We start from the raw sequence: 24,139 nt of genomic DNA on the forward strand, positions 1-24,139 counted from the left end.
GGCTAAGTGGGTAGTACTGTCGCCTTACAGCAAGAAGGTCCTGGGTTCGATCCCCAGGTGGGGCAGTCCAGGTCCTTCCTGTGTGGAGTTTGAATGTTCTCCCCATGTCTGCGTGGGTTTCCTCCGGGTGCTCCGGTTTTCTCCCAGTCCAAAGACATGCAAGTGAGGTGAATTGGAGACACTAAATTTACTGTGTTTGATATAACCTTGTGTAATGAGTAACTAGCGTTCCTGTCATGAATGTAACCAAAAGTGTAAAACATGACAAAATCCTAATAAACAAACATGTTGTATTTAAATTCACTGCCAAATCCATAGTTAACAGCTGCATAAAGCCCTGCATACAATCTCCACAGACAAACAGTGGAGAGAGAAGTAGTACTGAAAGGTTTGGTTACTTTTAGCATATAAATATTAAAGGATGCCAACTTTTAAAATCAGGTTGTCAGTTTTTGCATGTATAATTAACGGTAAGAGTTGTAATTGTAAAGTGAAAATACATTGAAGTAAAAGCTGCTCAGCCCTAAAGCATTAGGACTCAAAAACTTATAAATGGCATGACCAGGTGCTGAAGCACAGTCAATGTAAAAGCAAATATACATAAATATGATCAGCCATAACATTAAAACCACCTCCTTGTTTCTACACTCACTGTCCATTTTACTAGCTCCACTTACCATATAGAAGCACTTTGTAGTTCTACAATTACTGACTGTAGTCCATCTGTTTCTCTGCATGCTTTGTTAGCCTCCTTTCACAATGTTCTTCAATGGTCAGGACTGTCCCAGGACCACTACAGAGTAGGTATTATTTAGGTTGTGGATTATTCTCAGCACTGCAGTGACACTGACATGGTGGTGGTGTGTTAGTGTGTGTTGTGCTGGTATGAGTGGATCAGACACAGCAATGCTGATGGGGTTTTTAAATAGCCAAAGCCCTGGCATCCTGTTCGGTCTGTTACAGTTATATATAATTGCTGGAAGATTGCTGTATTGCAACAAAATGGGAAAAGCCCTGGAATTGTAAGTGCACAAACAGAGATCAGTAAAAAACAGATTACTGTGTTTGGTCTACAGGCTGACCTTAACTCCATCAACACCTTAAGGATGAAATGGAATACTTCAGACCAAGCTTTAATGTCCACCATGAGTGCTCACTGATGTTGTCACTAAGGCTGTATGTTATAATAATATAGCTCCAAAATACAATAGCAGTAAGTGGCAATTCTTGTAGGACTGTAGAACTGTTCATGGCCTGTTTTTTCACAACATTTCTCAGAAAATGAATCAGTTAAGTGACACTGACTGTGGTTTGTGGTGTGCTTGTTGGTGCCAGACATTATGCCAGCTCTCTCGGGATTTTAATGTACTACCGACTCTGGAGATCACAGGCAGTGGTGCATTAAACGAAACACCTTGCTAATGGAAGAAGGGAGACAACAGTATGACATGACAAAAAGTGTTCTAAATGAAAATCTACTGACCATACTTAAATTTACTCTGGAATGACAAAAATTGCATTTATTTGATAACTTTTTAAACTGTAACAAAAATGCTATTATATGCAATAATGCAGTAATACAAAATTATTGTTGTTGTTGTAATTGGTGCTCAGGAGGTACAGCAGTAAATTCATCTAGCCCACTACTGCCGAGATCTAGGGTTTGAATCCTTAGCGATGTTATCAGCCTGTTGGGCATCTACATATAGACATGATTAGCTATGTCTAATGCCTAGTTCACATTACACAATTTTTGCCCTGATTTTCGCTCACCGACTGGTCGGCACAAGATGTGTGAACTACTCAACAACTCGATCTGTGCGGCTCGCTGAGCGCTCGGCGACTGAAGCGAGATTTCTAGCATGTCAGATATCTGAATCTGAGTTACCCGATTGGAAATGAGTGCTATGTCGAACAGCCAATGAGAACGCAAGATACGGTGTGAGGGGAAATGCAGGGGAGGAGTTGTAAACAGGTGAGACAGGGGCTTAATATAGTTTATATCAGAATGCATCGACACACACAAGTTTTACAGTATTTCTAAACCTTATCGTTCAGTACAAAACAAAACACCAACGTTGCATTGCAAAAATATTTATTAACCTCCAACTCACTACAGAACAATCCATGCTGTTTGCGTAGCCAAATCCACTCAGATTCATTTATTTTTCCTCTTAGATTTTACGCTGCACATCAGTGCACAAACTTCGATCGCTTGCTATTGTTGACGTGCATTTTTGGACGTGGTATCGCTAAACATTTCGTCTCTTCTCGTGTTTGTTTTCATGACAAAACGTAGTTTGGGAGACCAGAGAAGCTCGCCTGCAATTCCAGTTGGTGATAGATAGTGTAGTGTGAAACCCCCTATCGCCGATCAGTCGTGTAGTGTGAAATACACATTGACTTGAAAGACTCCCGATTACAAGAGATCCAGTTGTGTGGTGTGAACTGTACAGCGACCTAAAGACTTGGAAAGTCGTGTAGTGTGAACTTGGCATAATAAGTGGAATGGCCAAAGCCCTGCTATGGATTGGTGTCCTGTCTGGGCCGTTACTGCAATATTAATATTATTATTATTATTAATTGCATATACACTCTTTATTTTATGCACTTAATAAAAAAACTGACTCTTGCTTTTTAAAACATCTGCTGATTTGTTTAGTGTCATACAACTTCCAGATCCAGCATAAAATCTTACCCTGGTGAGTCAACAATATTTGCCATTTTAAAATGCTATACTGATGCATTTCTAAATATATTACTGTATAAATTAATTTGGCAAACAGTAATGAAAACAAATCAATCTTTTAATATATCAGTGGAGTATTAAAAGATTTAAAAAGAAAAAAGTGCAGATGAGATCAGTCAGCAGTATTCACGCCTTTCACTAGGATGCCGTCATCTCTGGTTCATCAAACAGAAAACAGGTATGACAGGACAAAATACATCCCAAAACGAAAATGTGATTTAGGGGTTCCAGTTAAACTTTCCTGCATGATTTATGGGGGTTTTGATTTGCCCTACTGGTCAGCATCCAAAGTTCTGTCAGAGAGGTTTTCCAGATCTATCCATGACTTCCACCGTTTCTCCTAACTTCAGTTATAATAGTGATTTAGTATGTATTTGTAACCTTTCCCTGCTCTGTAGCCATAAATTCGCTAAAAATCTTTACTTTTAGATCCTTAACTGCTTATAAAAGCTCATGGTTGTTAACCGTTAGAACGAGGTGTTAAGAGTCAATGGATTTCTTACACTCTAGAATTGTCATCAGCTAAACCTGCAAAACAAATCTTAATGAGTATAGCTCATAAAATAATTAATTAATGCACATACAGTTGCAGCAACTGCCAACTGAATCCAAAAGTAAGTGGTAACTGGTGAAATGCAGTTTAACTGAACGTGTGCCCACAAACACACACACACACACACATGTGAAGGCTAAATGAAATAACCTAAACAAGTAATACTTGCTTGGCAGCAATGTTTTCAACAAAACTTTCTCCTACCTGCTGTTACAGGAGCTGACAAATCAAATCCATTGCCAGGAGCAGTAATATCAATAATCTCCTGTCCTACCTGAATTTTGACATTCTGCTGTGATGAAGCTTCCAAACAGAAATGTTATATCTAATGTGTGCAGAACGTTTCAGGTGCAGTTACATAACAGTAAACCGTGAACATCTTTGAATCATAGTGCTTTTCACTTGCAATGGTTTCAGTACATTATCTGAAATCTGGCAACCTTTGGATTATTTGAAGCATGAATGACTTTGATTGGTCAACATACTGTTTTAATTAAATGCTTTATCAACACATACTTAATCAATACATAACAGAAATTCCTGGCAATTACGTAAGTATAAAATATTATTGTTTGTTTATTAGGATTTTAATGTCATGTTTTACACTTTGGTTACATTGATGACAGGAACGGTAGTTACTCATTACACCAGGTTCTTCAGTTCATTAGGTTATATCGAACACAGTCCTGGACAGTTTAGTATCTCCAATTCACCTCACTATAAAATATTATTGCCAGTTAACCAAATAAGGGATACAGAGAGGAATAACACAGGCTGTTTAATAGAGTGCATGATCAGGGTTGCAGTCATCAAGGTGCACTTCAGCAAACTGTCAACAGAAAAATCCAAATCGATCGATTCCCAGGTGGAGCAGTCTGGGTCTTTTCTTTGTGGGGTTTGCATGTTTTCCTTGTTTCTGCTTGGGTTTCCTTTTGGGAGTTCCGGTTTCCTCCCATAGTCCAAAGACATGCAAGTGAGGTGAATTGGAGATACAAAATTGTCCATGACTGTGTTTGACATTAAACTTGTGAACTGATAAATACTGTGAAACCAGTAACTACCTGTCCTGTCATGAATGTAACCAAAGTGTGTAAAACATGATGTTAAAATCCTAGTATATAAATAAATTCCCCCTTGTTACTGCAAAACACTTTCAGGATGACCTAATGAAGGTTAAGAAGTGTGTCACTGGTAACCATACGAAGACTGTCTAACAACCAAGAACTTAATTGGTGAACTTCATGATGCAGGCCAGTCTTGACCAGCAAACACAGAAGGGTCCATTAAAAAATGCCAAAAGGGATTGTTGTTTCATCTTTATTATATGGCTTGTCCAGTCAGAGTGTTGACGTTTACATCTGATGGCTGCCAGGATGGATGGTGATTTAATACTCCATGACATGTCAGATTAATTGTCGACTGGTGTTGACCAGGTCGTTAAGCACTCATGGCACTGCCAGTTGGCTTAAATACATGGTGGAGGTGTTTTTATGGCGGGGTATACATTGCCCTTCGCCTGCCACTCGCTTCTTCCTTGGGCACTGCTCTGCAAAGTGGCCTGGCTGCTTGCAACAGAGGCAGACCATTCGTGACATTCCTTTAGCGACCTTCACCATGCTTTCGCTTTTGGAGTCTACTTTCAAGGTCCAAACCAGAGATCTCTGCCTGTAACATTTCTGAGGAACAGCACTACAACAAGCTTACCATGCTTTCAATGCCAGGTGGCTAATGGGCTCAACTTTTTTCATGCTGCTAGTCATGATGGATGGATGGATGGATGGATGGATGGATGGATGGATGGATGGATAGATGGATGGATAGATAGATAGATAGATAGATAGATAGACAGACCACTTCCCATGAGACATCTAACACATCAGATAGATAGATAGATAGATAGATAGATAGATAGATAGATAGATAGATAGATAGATAGATAGATAGATAGATAGATAGATAGATAGATAGATAGATAGATAGATAGATAGATACTTTATTTATCCTGAGGGAAAATACTGAAGATATATATATATATAGATAGATAGATAGATAGATAGATAGATAGATAGATAGATAGATAGATAGATAGATAGATAGATAGATAGATAGATAGATAGATAGATAGATAGATACTTTATTTATCCTGAGGGAAAATACTGAAGATAGATAGATAGATAGATTTGTTTGCCCTATTGACCATCTTATTAATCTCTGAAAGTGGAACCTTTAGCCCCCCAAAATGGCTTGCTCCAAATTTATTGATGCCATGTTATTATTTTGAGTATAATAGGGTAAACTGACAGTATGGTAGGAGTAAAAGGTAAAAACCGAAATATTGTCGTGTGTATTAATGTGTCTAAGACAATCATGGCTTAAGCTTCTGAGTTTTTTTGCGCTCAGCATCAGTGTGTGGGGAGAACCAGCAGGTGGGCGTGGCCGTCTGTGGGGGGGGGAAGTGGGCGGGTCTTAATGCGAGTTACGGCGTTCTATTCAACCACACGGACGCACTGTAGTCTGCAGGCGAGGGTGAAACACCTGCGTCGTGTTCTTGATGAGACACGCAACAGAGATGGGTGTGGAGTTTGGAGCGAAAATCCTGAATCGGATTAACATCATCCTCTGCGTAGCGTGAAATTATGAGCGTGGTGTGAGGTGATGCGGAGCTTCTTGTGCAGAATCGTTGCGGGAGGTCAATCAGCAGCACGGCGCGTCCTTCTCATGCTGCACACGGATTAACCAGCGATCAAGCAACGACGGGACCGACCACGCAGGGTGTGTGTGTGTATGCTTTTCTTATTGATGTGCTCTGATGTTGTGGCTGATCGTGTGTTGTGGTTTGTCGTATCGTTGTGCCTTGCGTAGTAGTCTGCGCAAATGAGTGGAATCCCGTGTGTGTCCCCCTCTGTTCCGCCGTGGAATAAGAAATACATCCAGTCTAACAGTCTGCACAGTTAATCGTGTTTCTGCAGTGGGCGGTTTCTGATTGTTTGTGCATCGATCGCGTGTTAATTAATTATATTACAACATGGCTATAACGTCATGTCACTGTAGTTCAAAGTACAAATGGATTTGAGGAGATTCGGGGTTATGATCAACAGTGCCCGTGTGCTGCGTGTTACGGATTATATTACAGTAGACGCTCAGCACCCCGCAGTCTACCGTTTAAAAAAAAAAAGCTGTGCTATTTTCAATTCTAATCCCATTACATAACCATCACGCCTGTCTGTTGCTATTCCAAGCTTTGATTTGCATTGAAAATGAGAAAGAGGCTGATCCCAATTCGAGAAGCGTTTAAATATAGCACAGCAGCGTAGCATATTGCTTACTATCACATTATACCCATGTAACAATAATCAGTCGATAGATAAAATTATCTGTATGCCACATTTGGTGTCCACATTTTTCTGGTTTTAAATACCCTAATCATGGAGACGTCATGAACACACCCAGACATGACATGGTCGTTGAAATATAAATGTACTCTTACCGTCGTGACTCAGCAATTCTACAAGTGTTCATTTTTCTCTGTGCTTCATCACAAGCTGGTTATGCTCGTGGTGTCTGTGGTTCTGTGGTTCTGTGGTGTTTAGGTGTGGGCAAAAATGTCCGCCTGCCCTGTGACATACTGGAGTTGAGAAATCTAGCACTAACATGCCAGCTGTTGCTCCCACAGGTTTATTCCACTCGCAGTCCGAACCTTCTGGAAGGTGCCAGCACATTTTGGCACATTGTGTTATGGGATCCCAGCCTATAAAGTGGGAAATAAAAAGCTGACCACAATGGTCAGGATCTGTGCTTGACACAGTTAAGAGAGTTTTCCCTCCATAAAATGGAACAAGTTTGTGTTTTGAAAGAACTGACTTCAATCCGTGGAATCCGTCCAGCTTGGGGGTCAAATGCAAAACATCTAACACATCACACCCGTACACTCTCACTCCACAGCCATGCCTTTGTAATGTGTGCAGCATGTGGTTTTGCATTGTCTTGTTGAAAAATGCATAGATGTCCCTGGAAAAGATGACGTCTTGAAGGCAGCATATGTTGCTCTAAGATCTCAATGTACTTTTCTGTATTAATGCTGCCATCACAGAAGTGTAAATTACGTTGGCCAAGGGCACTGACACAGCCCCATACCATGACAGATCCTGGCTTTTGGACTTGTTGCTGGATGGTCCTTTTCGTCTTTGGTCCGGAGCACACAACGTCCATTTTTTCCAGAAAAGACCTGGAATGCTGATTTATCTGACCACAATACACGTTTCCACTGTGTGATGGTCCATCTTAGATGCCTCCGAGCTCAGAGAAGTCGACGCCGCTTCTGGACATGGTTAACATAAGGATTCTTTTTTGCACAGTAAAGTTTTAAGTGGCATTTGTGCATGTAACTCTGTATTGTAGTGCTTGACAAAGGTTTGCCAAAGTAATCCCTCACCCATGTGGTTATATCAGCTATTGTTGAGTGGCGGTTCTTGATGCAGTGCCGTCTGAGGGATTGAAGATCACAGGCGTTTGGCTTAAGCTTGCACCCTTGGCCTTTACGCACTGAAATTCATACATTGTTTTTAAACATCTCAATAATTTTCTCATGCATTTGTTGACAAACTGGAGATCCTCTGATCATTTTTGCTCATCAAAGACTCAGCCTTTCCTGGACGCTGCTTTTGTACCAAACCATGATTACAATCACCTGTTGACATCAACTGTTTGGAATCACATCATTATTTAGTTTTTTTTATCTCATTACTAGCCCTAAATTGCCCCAGTTCCAACTTTATTTGGAATGTGTTGCAGGCCTGAAATGCAGGAATGGAGGTTTATTAACAAATGAAATGAAGTTGAGCAGACAAAACATGAAATATATTGGGTTCAGACTGTCTGCAATCAAATAAAAGTCAAAGTAAGAAATGTAAGAAACACTGCATTTTAAAATTTTTTGCATTTTCCATACCAAAATAATTCTTCAAAATAAAGTGGCTTATATTAAACTGTATTTTTAATCTGTTCTCGTTTGTGCCCATCACAGTCAGGAATATATCAAATGTTGGCCTGGTGGTAGTTACTCATAGTACAAATGTTAAAATTCAGCAGGTATGATCAAGCATAAAGACCTGAGTGAGTTTGATAAGAGACAAAATCTTATGTCCAGAAGTCTGAATTAAAAGTATCTTTAAAACAGCTGCTTCCAGGCAGCCATGGTGAGTACACACAGCCACACTAACATGATGTCCATCATTAACTAAAACAATTTAAGGTGGACTCCCCAGACCACACATGTTCATTTTACATCATTTCCACATGTAGATTGTGCCATCATTTTAGAATCCTTAAATATTGTTATGGACTGTAGATGGTGAAATATGGCGGGCATTCGTGCAGTACTGTTGGCAAACCATGCCCCTTTCTCGCACATGATTGATTAACCTGTTTGTGATCATTGTTTACCTCTTACCTATTTATTTGTCTATGGAAAGTTCCATAACATCACTGCATGTCCTAACTTTTTTGGACCCCGTTTGTACCTGTTGTTCACACAGTTGTATGTGGATGCACAACTTTTTGGAATGTACTAGTCCTGGTTTATTGAAATAATGACACTGTATGTAGATTTGTTCTGGATCTGCAACGGCATTTATACACTGTACTGTTGATCATTTCTGCAAGTTTTTATCATGTAATGCTAGTTAATCCTACATTATTATGAGGGGCTTTAAATGCCCAACAATGTACTTTCTTTAATAAAAAATGGACACCTGACAGTTTTTTTCAACAGATAGGCGGGGCATGGTGATAGTGTTAACTTGTCGCTCTTGCAAAAAGAGTGGAAACCAACCAGCCCAGTGTCATAACGTATACTAGGAAAGAGTGTTCTGTGAGTGTTAACGTTAACACACTGATAAGAATGGTAGTTCAATCTATTGTAGACTCTAGGATTAACAATGCTGTAGGCTGTACTATAGCTTCCACAAGTCCATATAAGTAATAAACTGGTAGCATTTGAGGTATCTGCAGGTCAAGTAAACCTACTCTGTGTAGGATGATTTTGAAGGTATTTAAAACTGTTCATATAGCTGTTGTTGCGCATACAGATTTAAACACAGGTTTACTACCATACAAATGCAACATTTTTTTAAAGGCGGTATTTCAGTGTATCGTATCTGTCCAGTTAGGAGACTTCAGTTTACTCGTTTTAAGCTCTAATACAAGTGATGTAAATAGTACTGTAAGTCTTTTAATTATTTTACAACCCCAAATCAGAAAAAGTTGGGACAGAATGGAAAATGCAGATAAAATAAAAATGCAGTGTTCCTTACATTTACTTTGACTTTTATTTGATTGCAGACAGTGTGAACCAGATATATTTTATGTTTTATCTGCTCAACTTCATTTCATTTATTAATAAACATCAATTCCTGCATTTCAGGCCTGCAACACATTCCAAAAAAAGTTGGGACGGGGCAATTTAGTAATGAGTTAAACAGGTGTCAACAGGTGATTGTAATTATGGTTTGGTACAAAAGCAGCATCCAGGAAATGGGCAAGGGATTACTTTGGCAAACCTTTGTCAAGCACTACAATACAGAGTTACATGCACAAATGCCACTTAAAACTTTACTGTGCAAAAAAGGTGCCCTATGTTAACCATGTCCAGAAGTGGCGTCGACTTCTCTGGGCTCGGAGGCATCTAGGATGGACCATCACACAGTGGAAACATGTATTGAGGTCAGATGAGTCAGCATTAATCGCTTGGTATCCTCAATGCCAAAACGTTTTTTAAGTGTGGTGAAAAGGAATGGCAACATTACAAAGTGGTAAATGCTTTACTGTTCCAACTTTTTTTTTGGCTGGCTGGATCTGCAGTTTTATACATTATATTTATAAAATGTATAAAAAGTCATGAAATTGACAATTTTTACCACTTACACAATAACAGCTGTTGCTTAAACACTTAATACAGTTTCCAGTTGTGGGCACTATGATTAGTAATTATAAATATCTGCACTAGCAATGTAGCGAGTTTGATCAGCTGTTGAGATATTTTCCACACACACAAAGTACTTTCTAAAAAAGGTAGTGTACAGTGCATATTTTTAAAACCAGGTTATTACAAGATGTCCCAGCAAAGAAGTAAAACTAGAGTTGCTTAGGCTCTAGAGCCTAAAACTAGAATTAGTTTTAGGCTCTAGAATTAGTAATAATGTAGACTACCCCACCACCCCTCCAAAAAAATAGCACTAGATCTTCTGCCAATATCCTTTTATAGTGTTTTATAATCTTTTTTTTTTTATGTTTTTTTTGATAATATGTACAGATATCATGCATGCTTTTGCTTACATATATTTATATACAGCTTTGTGGTTGATACAGTACTTTCTAGAATGTGCTAGTGCTTGCTAGTCATATACCACCTGTTGCTTAAACAGCTTACATCTTTCTTAAAGATGCCTGTACCAATTACCCTTAGCTCTCCCTTTAACAAATTAAACAACGTTTGCAAACTACAAAAGTGGACGACTTTAAAAAGATTCCAGTTTGCTTATAAGTTGAAATAGTGACTAACATGAAGTATCTTTGCCCCGTAAGCATACCTGTAATCCATTGTTTTAATTATTGCTCTGAACGCTTCTTTCTCGACTGTCTGTAAAGGAATCGTGTCTTTGCATATGTGAATTGTTACTGCATTCGTAATGCCGTTGTTTGTAACAGCCGTGGCTCGACAAATCGTACAGTATATAGTGTTCTAGTCTGTTCTAGAACTGCCAACACGCCTCATTTCTTAGGCAGGTTCTTCCGGTGCATATTTGGTCTTCCTCTTTTCATTTTTCATCTGTTGTTTTTTTTTCACCATATTGAGGAAACCTTTCTCATCTGTTAACACTGTCATGCTAACGGACTAACTACTTAATCTGCACGGCACTCCACAGTGCTTTTAGCGGCGAACAATATTATATGATTTGCTGCCTTTTGAAGCCTACCGCTGTTAAAATGAATTGTGTTACGGTATTGCAGTATATGAAAAATCCATACCGTATGAGCAATCAAAGACCGAATGCACCGTCATACCGCCCAGCATCATTTTCATCTAAATAAATGATTAAACAAATAATATCTCTACATCTATCTATTGCTAGTTACTTACATTTGTAGTTTTTAATCAATTAATTGATTTATTTTTCATCATGACAACTGTTTAGAAATCTGATCCTGCGTAACACATGATGCACTACTCATGTCTTCTCTCTAAATACTTTCTTACTTGAAAGCTGTTCAAGTTTCCATCCTGTTTTTCTTATTTTTTAAAGTGAGATACTTAAGAGCTATTTGCCTGTTTACCCACATCTGCAAATAACAAAGTATTTAAATATCAGCATATACTAGAATTCATTAGTGTGTTTGTTTTAAAAGTGTTTTTATCCTTAGTCTAGATATTCTGGGAAAGTAAAGAATGTAAACAAAAGATGAATCTGCTGACCTCTCAGTGAAAACTCATGGACATTAAAATAATGGGTACAGAAGTGCATTACACTGCTGTCCACACAAATGCTGTATTACATCAATTGTTGTATTACAAAGAGTAACATTTTGGTCCAAGATAGAGTAGAATGGATGAAATGATTACATAAGGAAATGGCTTTTGTGTTTCCTGCTTTGCTTGCACCGTTTCACCATTCCCACCGGTCCAGACAGAATCAACAGGGTCAGACAGGACAGAAGGACTCATCATCAGTCATTGTCAGCATGCAGACACACCATGCACATATCGAAAAAACTACAAAATTACACCACCAAGACAGAGTATTCTATTAACTTGAATGTGTAAAACAAAACAGTTAGAAGAGCATATAAAACTGCATCATTACACAGTATAAATAATACAGTGATATAAAAATAGCACCACTGTTACAGAAATAAAACTATAGCTCAATTTATTTCTGCAGTATCTAAAAACTGCCTACAGACAAGGGTTGCATTAAAGTCCCAATTTGTCCTATTTTCTTTTCCTTTGCAGTTTTATTATTTTTTATTATTTAAAATAAAAAAGAAATTTAGGACAGTTTCTTCCTAATGTATAACTAATCACCTCTTTGAAATCACAGCATTATTAAGCTTTTTACCTCATAACTACCCCATAATTTTCCCTGTATCAACTTTTTTGGACTGAAATGCGGGAATGGATGTATATCAACAAATAAAATGAAGCTGATCAGATAAAACATATAATATCTTGTGTTCATACTATTTGCCATAAAATAAAAGTTAGCATTTTTCTGATTTAAGGGTGTACTAAACAGTTTTAATTTACTTTGACTTTTATTTGATATTTCATGTTTTGTCTGGTCAACTTCATTTCATTTATTAATAAACATCCATTCCTGCATTTCAGGCCTGCAACACATAACAAAGTGGTAAATGCTTTACTGTCCCATGTTTCCATTCCTTTTCACCACATTCAAAAAACGTTTTGGCACCGAGGATACCAAGCGATTTAGTGTTTCAGGTTTTATTTTGTCCCGTTCTTCCTGCAAACACGTCTTAAGATGTGCAACAGTACGGGGTCCATCCTAGATCCTTCTGAGCCCAGAGAAGTCGACGCCACTTCTGGACATGATTAACATAAGGCTTTTTTTTTTGCACAGTAAACTTTAAAGTGGCATTTGTGCATGTAACTCTGTATTGTAGTGCTTGACAAAGGTTTGCCAAAGTAATCCATCACCCATGTGGTTATATCAGCTATTGTTGAGTGAAAGTTCTTGATGCAGTGCCGTCTGAGAAATCAGAGATCACGGGTGTTCAGCTAAAACTTGCACCCTTGCACCATACTTCCTTCAGATTACTTGAATCATTAAATGATATTATGCACTGTATTGGGAAAAAATGTGTTTCAATCTTTCATTGAGGAACATTTTTATTAAACATTTAAATAATTTTCTTAGGCATTTTTGACAAACTGGAGATCCTCTCCCCACCTGTTCTTCTCAAAGACTCAGCCTTTCATGGATACTGCTTTTGTATCAAGTTATGATTACTATCACCTGTTCGAAGTCACAGCATTAATTAGCTTTTTATCTTATTACTAGCACTTAATTTTTTTCCTGTACAGCTTTATGTGGAGGTGTTGCAGGCCTAAAATGCAGGAATGGATGTATATTAACAAACAGAAGAAGGGTGACCAAATAAAACATGAAATATCTTGTGTTCATACTGTCTGCTATAATATAAAAGTTAGCATTTTTCATGCTGTCAAACCTTTTCTGATTTAGTTGTAATTATACAGTTTTATTCATATTTTTTATTATTTTATTCATATATTATTTGTGCTTGCATACCATTATGACCACCTCCTTGTTTCTACACTCACTGTCCATTTTTTCCCAGCTCTACTTACCATATAGAAGCACTTTGTAGCTCTACAAATACTGCAGTCCATCTATTTCTCTACATACTTTTTTAGCCTGTTTTTACCCTGTTCTTCAATGGTCAGGACCCCCACAGGACCACCACAGAGCAGGTATTATTTGGGTGGTGGATCATTCTCAGCACTGCAGTGACACTGACATGGTGGTGGTGTGTTAGTGTGTGTTGTGCTGGTATGAGTGGATAAGACACAGCAATGCTGATGGAGTTTTTAAACACCTCACTGTCACTGCTGGACTGAGAATAGTCCACCAGCCAATAGCGCTCCGTGGGCAGCGTCCTATGACCACTGATGAAGGTCTAGAAGATGACCAACTCAAACAGCAGCAATAGATGACTGACTTTACATCTACAGGGTGGACCAACTAGGTAGGAGTGTCTAATAGAGTGGACAGTGAGTGGACATGGTATTTAAAAACTCCAGCAGCACTGCTGTGTCTGATCCACTCATACCAGTAAAACACACACTAACACACCACCACCATTTCAGTGTCACTGCAGTGCTGAGAATCATCCACCATTTTAATAATACCTGCTCTGTGGTGGTCCTGTGGGGGTCCTGACCATTGAAGAACAGGGTGAAAGGGGCTAAAAATGTATGTAGAAAAACAGATGGACTACAGTCAGTAATTGTAGAACTACAAAGTGCTTCTATATGGTAAGTGGAGCTGATAAAATGGACAGTGAGTGTAGAAACAAGGAGGTGGTTTTAATGTTATGGCTGATCGGTGTGTATATATATATATATATATATATATATATATATATATATATATATGAACGTTATTTACTACATGTAGCTTGTCCACACCTGACAAATACTTCTTCTATTCATAAAGAAACACATACAATCAAAAACACAACTTGGTTGTAACCTTTGCTTTCTTTAAAGAGGGCAATACAGCTCTATTTTAGAACGTACATTGTGTTATTTATGCTTAATAGAACAATATATGATATTCAGTCACGTAAAAAGTAGAGGAAAGAGTAAAATTTTTGTCATTTCAAATAGTAAACATTTTAAAAACTACTTGTGCATGTATGATTTATTTGAGAACATTTAGGTAAATTTAACAAACACCTGTGTTACTGACAGACTTAATTCTTTACAATGCAAATACAATTACAGCCAGCTTCAACTCTTTTTTTTTTTTTTTGCTTCTATAGTAGTATCTGAGACATGCACTGTGCATATAGACTGCTGTGTAAACGTAAAGCAACGAGACTGCTAATGGAAAAGCATGTACAGATGATGAAGAATACATTAGGTCGAGATCAGCCCGGAATAGGCTTCATAAGTTATTTCTGAGATCATTTCCGAACATGTGTATATTTAGCAGCCCTCTTCATCTGTTTCTTGATAGAGATAGATGAGGCCGACTGCTCTCCCCCTTTTATGGACTCTATCTCCCACTCGTACACTCACCACGCTGCAGAGGCAGCAGAGAGGATTGTGGGAGGAAAGCGAGATAAGATAGGGGGCGTTCAGGAATAGAGTAGTTATGGAAAACGAATGAAGAATAGAATGGTGAAAATGAATGGGGAGGCAAAGAGAACATGACAGGGTGATGTAGAGAAAATAAGATAAAGGACGGGAGAAAGAAATGAGAAAAGCACAAAGAAGAAGGGAATAAAGAAGGGGAGATGGCAGATGGTGTTTAGGCTGAGGGTGTTGCTGTTAATAGACGAAGACACCAACGTGTTATTGATAAAGTGCCCAGTTAATGTGTGAAAAAGGAGAAAGTACCAACACAATCAGTGCTAGCCATCTCGTTATTGTTCATCTTAACACATACAGCCTGTTCCTTCTGTATTCTTCTCATTATTTGCCGCATTCTCTTTTCTCTTCTGTCTAACCACCGTCTGCCATTTTCCCTCCTCGTTTGGCTATCTTCCCCTTCCTCCTCCAGGTTGTGACAGTGGCTTGATTAGAAAGTGTATGGCACAGAACAGGCAATCCATCACCCTGCCAAGCCTGTGTGAGAGCCGGTCTTGCCCCTTCACGCCCACCTTCACTGACACATGCGCAGCCATACTAGTGAGGCAGCTCTGTCTGCATGTGGAGGACCTTGTCGTGCTCGATGTAGCATTCGTCAGTCTGCCGCCAGCCATGCTTTCACCTCTGCATGGATTTTTCTTCAGCCATGCGCCTGTCCTCCATCACCTGCACTGGCCCGCCAGTGCTATTTTTGTCTCGTTCGTCTGCCTCCCTCTCTCTTTCTCTCTCTCACTCTCTCTCTCTCTCTCTCTCCCGTTCTCCTTCTTTCCCCTCCTTCTCACTCTTGCTTTCGATCTGTTTGCTAGTATTTCCCACCACCGCACACCCACAGCTGTGCAGCACAATTGCAACTGGTTGATTTGCACTGTTTATTATCTGCAAGCCAGTGAGTTTGCAGCCAAGGGCAGGGGTAGGTAGAAAAAGGTCAAGCTGTCGGATTTTGAAATGGATTATTCATAAATGCTTGACACACTCATTACTAATAGCTACATAAAATCAAGCACACCGCAATGCAATCTTCAGTTAGAGACATCAATAGATTTTGTCAGACTGAAAAGCTCATCGTCTTTTAGTGTGTCACAGTAATAGAATGTCACCTTCCAATTAATTAAATTTCTGCCCTGATTTGTAAGCATTGCTATTATAAAGTGTAAATTTATTTGTACAGCTTCAGTTCAGAGAAGCTAATAGAAAAGACCTGCCGAACTGCACTCATTTTACTAATTCTTGGTTACAGCCCTGACTTTCAGTTTGCTCATTAAAGTAACATCAGCTGATTATCATGACTTTGATAGATTAAGTTTCTCAATGTCAAGCATGGGTGTTGTTGGTTCACTGTCATTCTACAATATTAAAACTGCTTTAATATTAACATTCTGGATTACTTTATTGCCTTAGGTGCAATAGAAAAGACATTCTGGTTTAATTTAGTTACTTTAACTCTGTATCAGCACTTGTAAAGCAGTTGGGACAGTTATAAAGAAAGTTTGCTGTGAATAATTTGATTGGCCTGCATACAACTCTGGCCCCAATGCCATTCGACACTTTTGGAATGAATTGCACGGTCAAGTGTGAGCCAGGCCTTACTACCCACCATCAGTGATAGATTTTACTAATGCACTTGTGGGTGTACAGAATTGCATCCCACATCATGTTCCAAAATCTAGTAAAGTGTCTTTCCTTAACAGTAAAATCTGTTAGAGAGGCAAGTAAGAGACCAAATCAAAAATAATACCCATGCCTTTTTAATAAGATGTTCAACAGGAGTCTCATTGTAGCTAAGAATGAATGACGTCCATCCTGCCTGCACAGTTCAAAGAATTTGCCATGTAGGAAATGTACTGGCACTTCTTTGGCACAGCAGTTTTTTGTTAAGACACAGAGATGGGCACTGAAGTTAGCAACTTGAGTTAAAGTTGCACTTAATTTGCATACAAATGGACTTAAGACTTGACTTGCAGCTCATCCCTAATGACTCCTGTCTCAACTTGTCAAAACTAACTTGTGCAGCGTCTTTCAATCATAATCAATATTGAGCGTTTTAGCAGATTGCTTTTTTAATCATTGTGTAGTGTTGTCTAGAGCCACTATACTGCTTGCCTGAATGCATTTGCTGAGCCAATACAGCATAAAGTAAAAATAATATAGAAATGTGCTGGATTTAAAGAAAGAAAAGGAAAAAATAGCTTGCTGTAAAAATACAGTTGCATTTTCCATGCAAAGTGAATCTGTTGTGTTTTTTTAAACCAGACTTGTATATTAGTTGCTTATTTCTACACTATGTTTACTGTATTTACTTTGTGTGTTATTGACTTGAGACTTGACTTGGACTCTAGCTTAAAGACTTGTGACTTGATTTGGACTTTAGCTTAAGGACTTGTGACTTGACTTGGATGTCAGCTTAAAAGGCTTGTGACTAGAACTCTAGCTTAAAGACTTGTGACTTGACTTGGACTCTAGCTTAAGGACTTATGACTTGACTTGGATGTCAGCTTAAAAGGCTTGTGACTAGAACTCTAGCTTAAAGACTTGTGACTTGACTTGGACTCTAGCTTAAGGACTTATGACTTGACTTGGATGTCAGCTTAAAAAGGCTTGTGACTAGAATTCTAGCTTAAAGACTTGTGACTTGACTTGGACTCTAGCTTAAAGACTTGTGACTTGACTTGGACTCTAGCTTAAGGACTTGTGACTTGACGGATGCTAGCTTAAAAAGGCTTGTGACTAGAACTCTAGCTTAAAGACTTGTGACTTGACTTGGACTCCAGCTTAAAGGCTTGTGATCTCACCTGGACTCTAGCTTAAAGGCTTGTGACTTGACTTGGACTTTAGCTTAAAGGCTTGTGACTTGACTTGGACTCTAGCTTACAGACTTGTGACTTGACTTGGACTCTAGCTTAAAGGCTTGTGATCTCACCTGGACTTTAGCTTAAAGGCTTGTGACTTGACTTGGACTCTAGCTTAAAGACTTGTGACTTGATTTGGACTCTAGCTTAAAGACTTGTGACTTGATTTGGACTCTAGCTTAAAGACTCATGATTTGGACTCTAGCTTAAAGGCTTGTGACTTGACTTAGACTCTAGCTTAAAGCCTTGTGACTTGACTTTGACTCTAGCTTAAAGGCTTGTGACTTGACTTGGACTAGTTTACTACCACTGGGATCAAGGGTTTGAATCCCCAGTGGTGCTATCGGCAGGCATCTACATACAGACATGATTGGCTATGTCTGAGGGGGTAGACAAGCCCCTCGATGGATTGGCATTTGTTGCTTCATTGTGCCCAGTGATTCCAGAGAAACAGGACTTACCATGACCCTACAAGTATAAAAAATAATAATTAGAAGGGGTGTCCACATACTTTTGACCATATAGTGTAAAATACACTGCAGGTTTTTTTTTTTTTTTTTTTTTCTTTTATCATTGGCAGTTTAAAAAAGCTGATTTATATGTGATATCACATTACTCACTGGTTATGTTCCTCTCTCTCAGCTGCGAGTTCCCACACCTGGCCCTCGGACATGGTTTTAGAAGGGAGCTCCGAGGCCCTGTGCCCCCCTCCGTCCCTGGAGTTGCACTCAACATGCAACAAGAGCCAGCCAACGTCCCCTCTGGATTCAGGTTCACAGCCCCATGATACTCTCTTCCCTGGTGACAAGGAGCCCATTAAGTATGGAGAACTGATCGTGCTGGGGTAAGATAAGAAGACGTTTTATTATCAGGAGGCTGGATAATGACACAGTGAGATGATCATTACTGTATTATTGGGTCATTTTCTAAATACTAGACGTGTATAATTATAATAAATGGTTGAATGTGTTTACTTTTCTTTGAAAGTAATTACCTTCTTGTAGGTTGTGATTATAATATGATTGTATATGTAAATGTGATATAAAGTCATTTTTTATAGTGGCATAATGGCACAGCAGGCAGATTGTACCAGATAGACTCAGATTGGATCCCTGACTCAAATTACTCCCTGTGGAGTTTAGTCCTTCTTCCTAGTTTTTTCCCCAAATAAAAACTATGAGGCTAATAAAATATACCATATCATACATTATTAAATTTTAGCTTTTTTGTGTGTGGCTGTGTTAGTTTAAATTTTTTTACATTTATATTATTATTATTACAAGATCAGGTACACTACACCTAGCATCTTTCAAACTGTTTAGACCAGTGGTCCCCAACCACCGGGCCACGGACCGGTCATTTATTACCGGGCTGCACAGAAAGAATAAATAATTAGAGATCGCTACATCAGCAATGAAAACAATACTTTTTTTACGGGTGCTATAGTCCCCAATCACCCATAGGTGGGAGCAGCGTCTCGTTGCAGCGAAAAAAGCTCATTTGTGAGTAGTACAGGACCTGCCAGTCCGTGAAATTATATCTTATATGAAACCGGTCCGTGGTGCAAAAAAGTTGGTTTAGACCACGTGTCAAATTGAAGGCCCGAGGGCCAAATCTGGCCCACCACGTCATATAATGTGGCCCGCGAGAGCTTAAAAGATGTATAATTGTCTTAAAATACACTGTAAAATCGTACATAAACAGCATCTCCCACAATGCATGCCGATTTTGTGCCACCACTAGATGGCAGTGTTTCCACATCAGCGTTTAACTGAGGCCGTTTTCCAGCAGGTGATGTTGAGAAATATTTACAAATAATCCCAAAATGTCCAAGAAGAGAAAATTGAAGCAGAAGGAAAAACCGGTACGTCTCTTGTGTTATGAGGCCGTGTCTGTGGTAAAGGAGTACAATATAAATGTAGATATACATTATAAATATACAGTATAAATTTGGCATTTTGACACCAAACACAGAATTTAGCCTCCAAGAAAAACAACAAATTGTCCAAGACTTAAAGGCAGACTGCAATCACAGCAGGGTATGCAGCAATCGGCCCTTTGAGGGCCACCATAATGCAGATGAAAATGAGTTTGACACCCCTGGTTTAGACCAAGTACCAACCCTTATTGAACCAAAAAATTAAAAGTACCACCTTTATGTCATCTTACAAGAATCCAATTATAATACATGTAAACAGTAATCTCATTTTATTAACAATTACTGATAGATATAATAAATCAACTATATAAAGAAAAATATATGCTGATTGTAAAACATAGTCATATATTGTAGTGGCATAATGGCACAGTGGGCAGTTTGTACCAAACAGACTTAGATTTGATCTCTGACTCAAATTACTCTTTGTGGAGTTTTTTCGGGCAGGTTTACAAAAAGTAAAACTACAAAATACATTTTAGTAAGATAAACTAATGTACTAAAATCTGCAATACAAACTCAATAAGAACTATAAAGCTACTAAAAATATACCATATCAGATCTAATTAAATTGTAGTTTTAATTGTGTAGCTGTGTTCATTTTCATTAATGTTGCACTATTATATTATTACTTATTATTATTTATATTACATGATTAAATAATTACTTTATTGCATGCCTCAAATGTTGCTATGTTGTTATATTATTTGAAGCACCACCGGCTGTACCACAGCTTGCGAACCACTGAACCCTACAGCTTTCAGGTCCTGGTTTACTCAGGCAAAACCACTTTGTGCTGATAGTGCTAGTATTTTGTGAACAGTGCTGCTTACCTTAATGTGTTGCACATAATGCAGAATCGCCACTATCACTTTTCAAAATGCAGATAATGAGAATTTATGAAAATATTTAAAGTACAGTGGTCCCTTGTAACTCACCCCTGATTGAGGAGATCGAAATGACACACGTCCCCTCCGACACGTGAGCAGTAGCCGACTGCATTTTTTTTCACCGGATGGCAGAGCTGAGATTCGATACGATGTATTCAAAATCCCAGCTCTGCTGTGCTAGCATATTTTACCGCTGCGCCACCTGAGCAACTTCAGTTTTGTTTTTTTTATTAATTATTATTATTTAATTTTAAATGAACAATAAACAGTTGCTTGGCTTGAGCAGTGCAATAAAACATCATCAAAGTGTGCATTTGTGTGGAATAACCATCAAATCCAGTCTAAAAGCTCCACATGTATGTATCTGTGTTTATCTGGATTTTCCTCACTGTTTCACTTTTAAACTTGTTTTTACAGCTCGGGGTTCTGAGAAATTGTAAGAATCAGCTTTTTATTTCAGTGTTTTTGTATTATATTTGTGTTATTTTTAGTGTATAAGTGTCAAAAACAACCCCATTATTTTACATTAGCCTAAAATATATGCAAGTCCACAGGACCATTGAACGCATTAACAGGTTTCCCATACATCTTTATAGGAAAAAATACCTTGAAACACAACGCCTTTTAAACTCAACACCAGTCCCAGAACCAATTGAAGTTGAGTTTCAAGGTACCACTGTATTGTTAAAACATTAAGACACTGAATATGCAAATACTTATAATATTAATTAAGAATAAAATATTTAATAATCCCACAATATAATTCTGATAAATATGTTGTACTTTGATTTGCATGATATACAGTGGTGGTCAAAAATTTTATTTTGCTTTGTTTTGTTTTTTTTACTTTTAATAATGTTTTATTACAAATTACAGTGACATGGGTTAGCAGTATGTGAATTGATTATAAATTGACGTTACCTTAGGAGATAGCTTGGAAATGCTTAGACCTGTATAAGTTGTGAGGTGTTATATTGTGAGTGAGGTTGAACACATTTCAGCAGGATAATGCACCAGGCCATCAGGCCCAAGTTTTCCAGAATTGGTACAAGAAGCATTCTGGAGAGTTCTGACGAATGGTGTCGTATGTACATTCGCCCGACATGAGCCCAGTTAAGCATTTATGGGGTGTGGTAGAGAGGGCCATTCGCACCCAAGATCCTGCACCTAAAAATACCACAGAGCTGTGGATGGCTATCCAGACACCATGGCATAACATTCCTCCAGACATTTCCATTTACTTGTGGAATCTATGCCACGTTGAGTTGCTTTACTTCTTTGGGCTAAATGGACTTCTACACAATTAGCATCATTTTTAGAATTTTATAATATTTAAAAATAATTTTAATATTTGGTATCTTTCAAAATGCACTCGAGCTGGCATAAACTCCACAAGTTTGTGCACAATTTAATGATCCATGTTAACCCTGCAAGAATAATTCCCATCAATTCCAAAGAGCATCTTGTGATGTTACTCAATGTTCGATTGATTTTAGGTCAGGTGACCGTGGAGGAAAGTAAGTGACTTGGTCTTCTTTAGTCTTCAAGTAGATTGTGTTGTATTTCTTTTTCTCAGATAAACAATACACACAGACCAAACCATAAGTCATGTGGACATGAAATCAACAGATAGTCCCTTCCGCTACTCGAGCTCAGCTTGAGCTAGATTGACCTAATGGTGGTGCTACAGCTTAGGGTCAAACTTCAAGATTTTAAAAGAACTTAAAAGGCACTTGGCATAGTCAGTTCTTAGGCTATGTCAAAGATATGGTGTGGTGCTAAAACATGCAAGATAATGTTATACAAACACATATTGTCTGATTGACATTAAATTTGGCATAATACTTCTGTGTCCAATCCACCTTCAGGAATGGTCCCATACTCCCATACATAATTGGGCCACATTGTGCTAATTGGTGCTAGGACCCTGGAAATCACTGCTTGCGGCTGTATTTGTTATTGTCGTTTCTCAGTGTATACTTGATCTTTAAATCAAAATCCTAACTAAAACTTTAACTTAAGTCAACTCACAATGTTTACATAAAAGAACTGTTTCAAAGAACTTACTCAACCAACTCATCACCTGCGGTGAGCAAAGCGCCAGCATCACCCAGCCCTGCGGCGAGCGAGGCCCAAAACATCTCATTTGAAAGCAGCCTAAGGGAAAAACATCTGAACAACAAAAGAAATATGGACCATTTTTGTGAGTACAAGCCTGAGCAAATCTAACTCTTCATTTGGCATCTTACTAAATAAATGACAGCATTAAAAAGATTAAGTATTTTAATTAATATGACACCACCTGAACAGGATTAAGCCTAGTCTCTGATTACTCTCTGTGTGGTTTGGCATGTGAGCTTCCTTTGTTAAAAACTAAACAAACTTCTGTTGTGTTAATATTCACACATTTTATTAAATATATTTTGTGCATTATGTTTTTTTTCCAAACTTGATTGTGCCAATCACTATGGGCAGGAAAGCCCTATTTCTTTAGTGATTTAGTGATTAACAATACCACTGTTCACATTGGCTCTTATTTAGTGTTGCATACAGACTTATCTATCAGTTTTGTGATAGATAGATAGATAGATAGATAGATAGATAGATAGATAGATAGATAGATAGATAGATAGATAGATAGATAGATAGATAGATAGATAGAATTCTCCACTGCTGACTTGGAGCTTTGCAACTGACACACACCCCCTCCGACATGTGCAGTACCGACTGCCTTTTTTAACCTGCTCGAGGCGAGTTCATATGCGGATCAGCCTTGTGCACAGAGAGCCTGGTCTGGCTTGTCCCACCTTCTGAACAAAAGCCAATCACTGTTCATGTGGCCGCCCAGCCCAGCTGGATGGCAGAGCTGAGATTGGACACGATGTATTCAAAATCCCAGCTCTGGTGTGCTAGTGTGTTTTACCGCTGCGCCACCTAAGGGATATATATTTTTTAAATCTATTTTACCTTTGCTGTGTCGGTACAAACAAACACATGTCTGTTTGGAATGTGTTTAAATAGAAGTGTATAAGTTCAACAACATGACATGCTGTTATTTGCTGTTATTTGCTGTTCATTAAAGGATTTTCTTGTCGCTATTAATCATTAGTAATAAATTCCCCAGGTGATGCAGCGGGATATTCCTTTACCGCACCAGCACTGGGATTCTAAACTCCCCAAATTCAAATCTCAGCTCTGCTACCGGTTGGCTGGACGTCCCTAGCAGGCACAATTATCAGTGCCTTTAGCAGACA

At 38.5% G+C, this 24,139-nt stretch overlaps 1 protein-coding gene across 1 annotated transcript in view; it reads left to right on the forward strand.

Moving 5' to 3' along the window:
* The first annotated feature begins 5,821 nt into the window (after window positions 1-5,821).
* peli3 (pellino E3 ubiquitin protein ligase family member 3) overlaps window positions 5,822-24,139 on the forward strand; it is a 39,412-nt gene continuing 21,094 nt past the window's right edge. Inside the window, exons 1-2 of the mRNA XM_062994063.1 lie at window positions 5,822-6,074; window positions 18,702-18,903. Coding sequence (XP_062850133.1) covers window positions 18,731-18,903 — 173 coding nt within the window. The 5' untranslated portion in view covers window positions 5,822-6,074; window positions 18,702-18,730. The remainder of the gene's footprint in view (window positions 6,075-18,701; window positions 18,904-24,139) is intronic.

This window comes from Trichomycterus rosablanca, chromosome 4 (genome assembly GCF_030014385.1).
Source record: "Trichomycterus rosablanca isolate fTriRos1 chromosome 4, fTriRos1.hap1, whole genome shotgun sequence".
Lineage (NCBI taxonomy): Eukaryota > Metazoa > Chordata > Actinopteri > Siluriformes > Trichomycteridae > Trichomycterus > Trichomycterus rosablanca.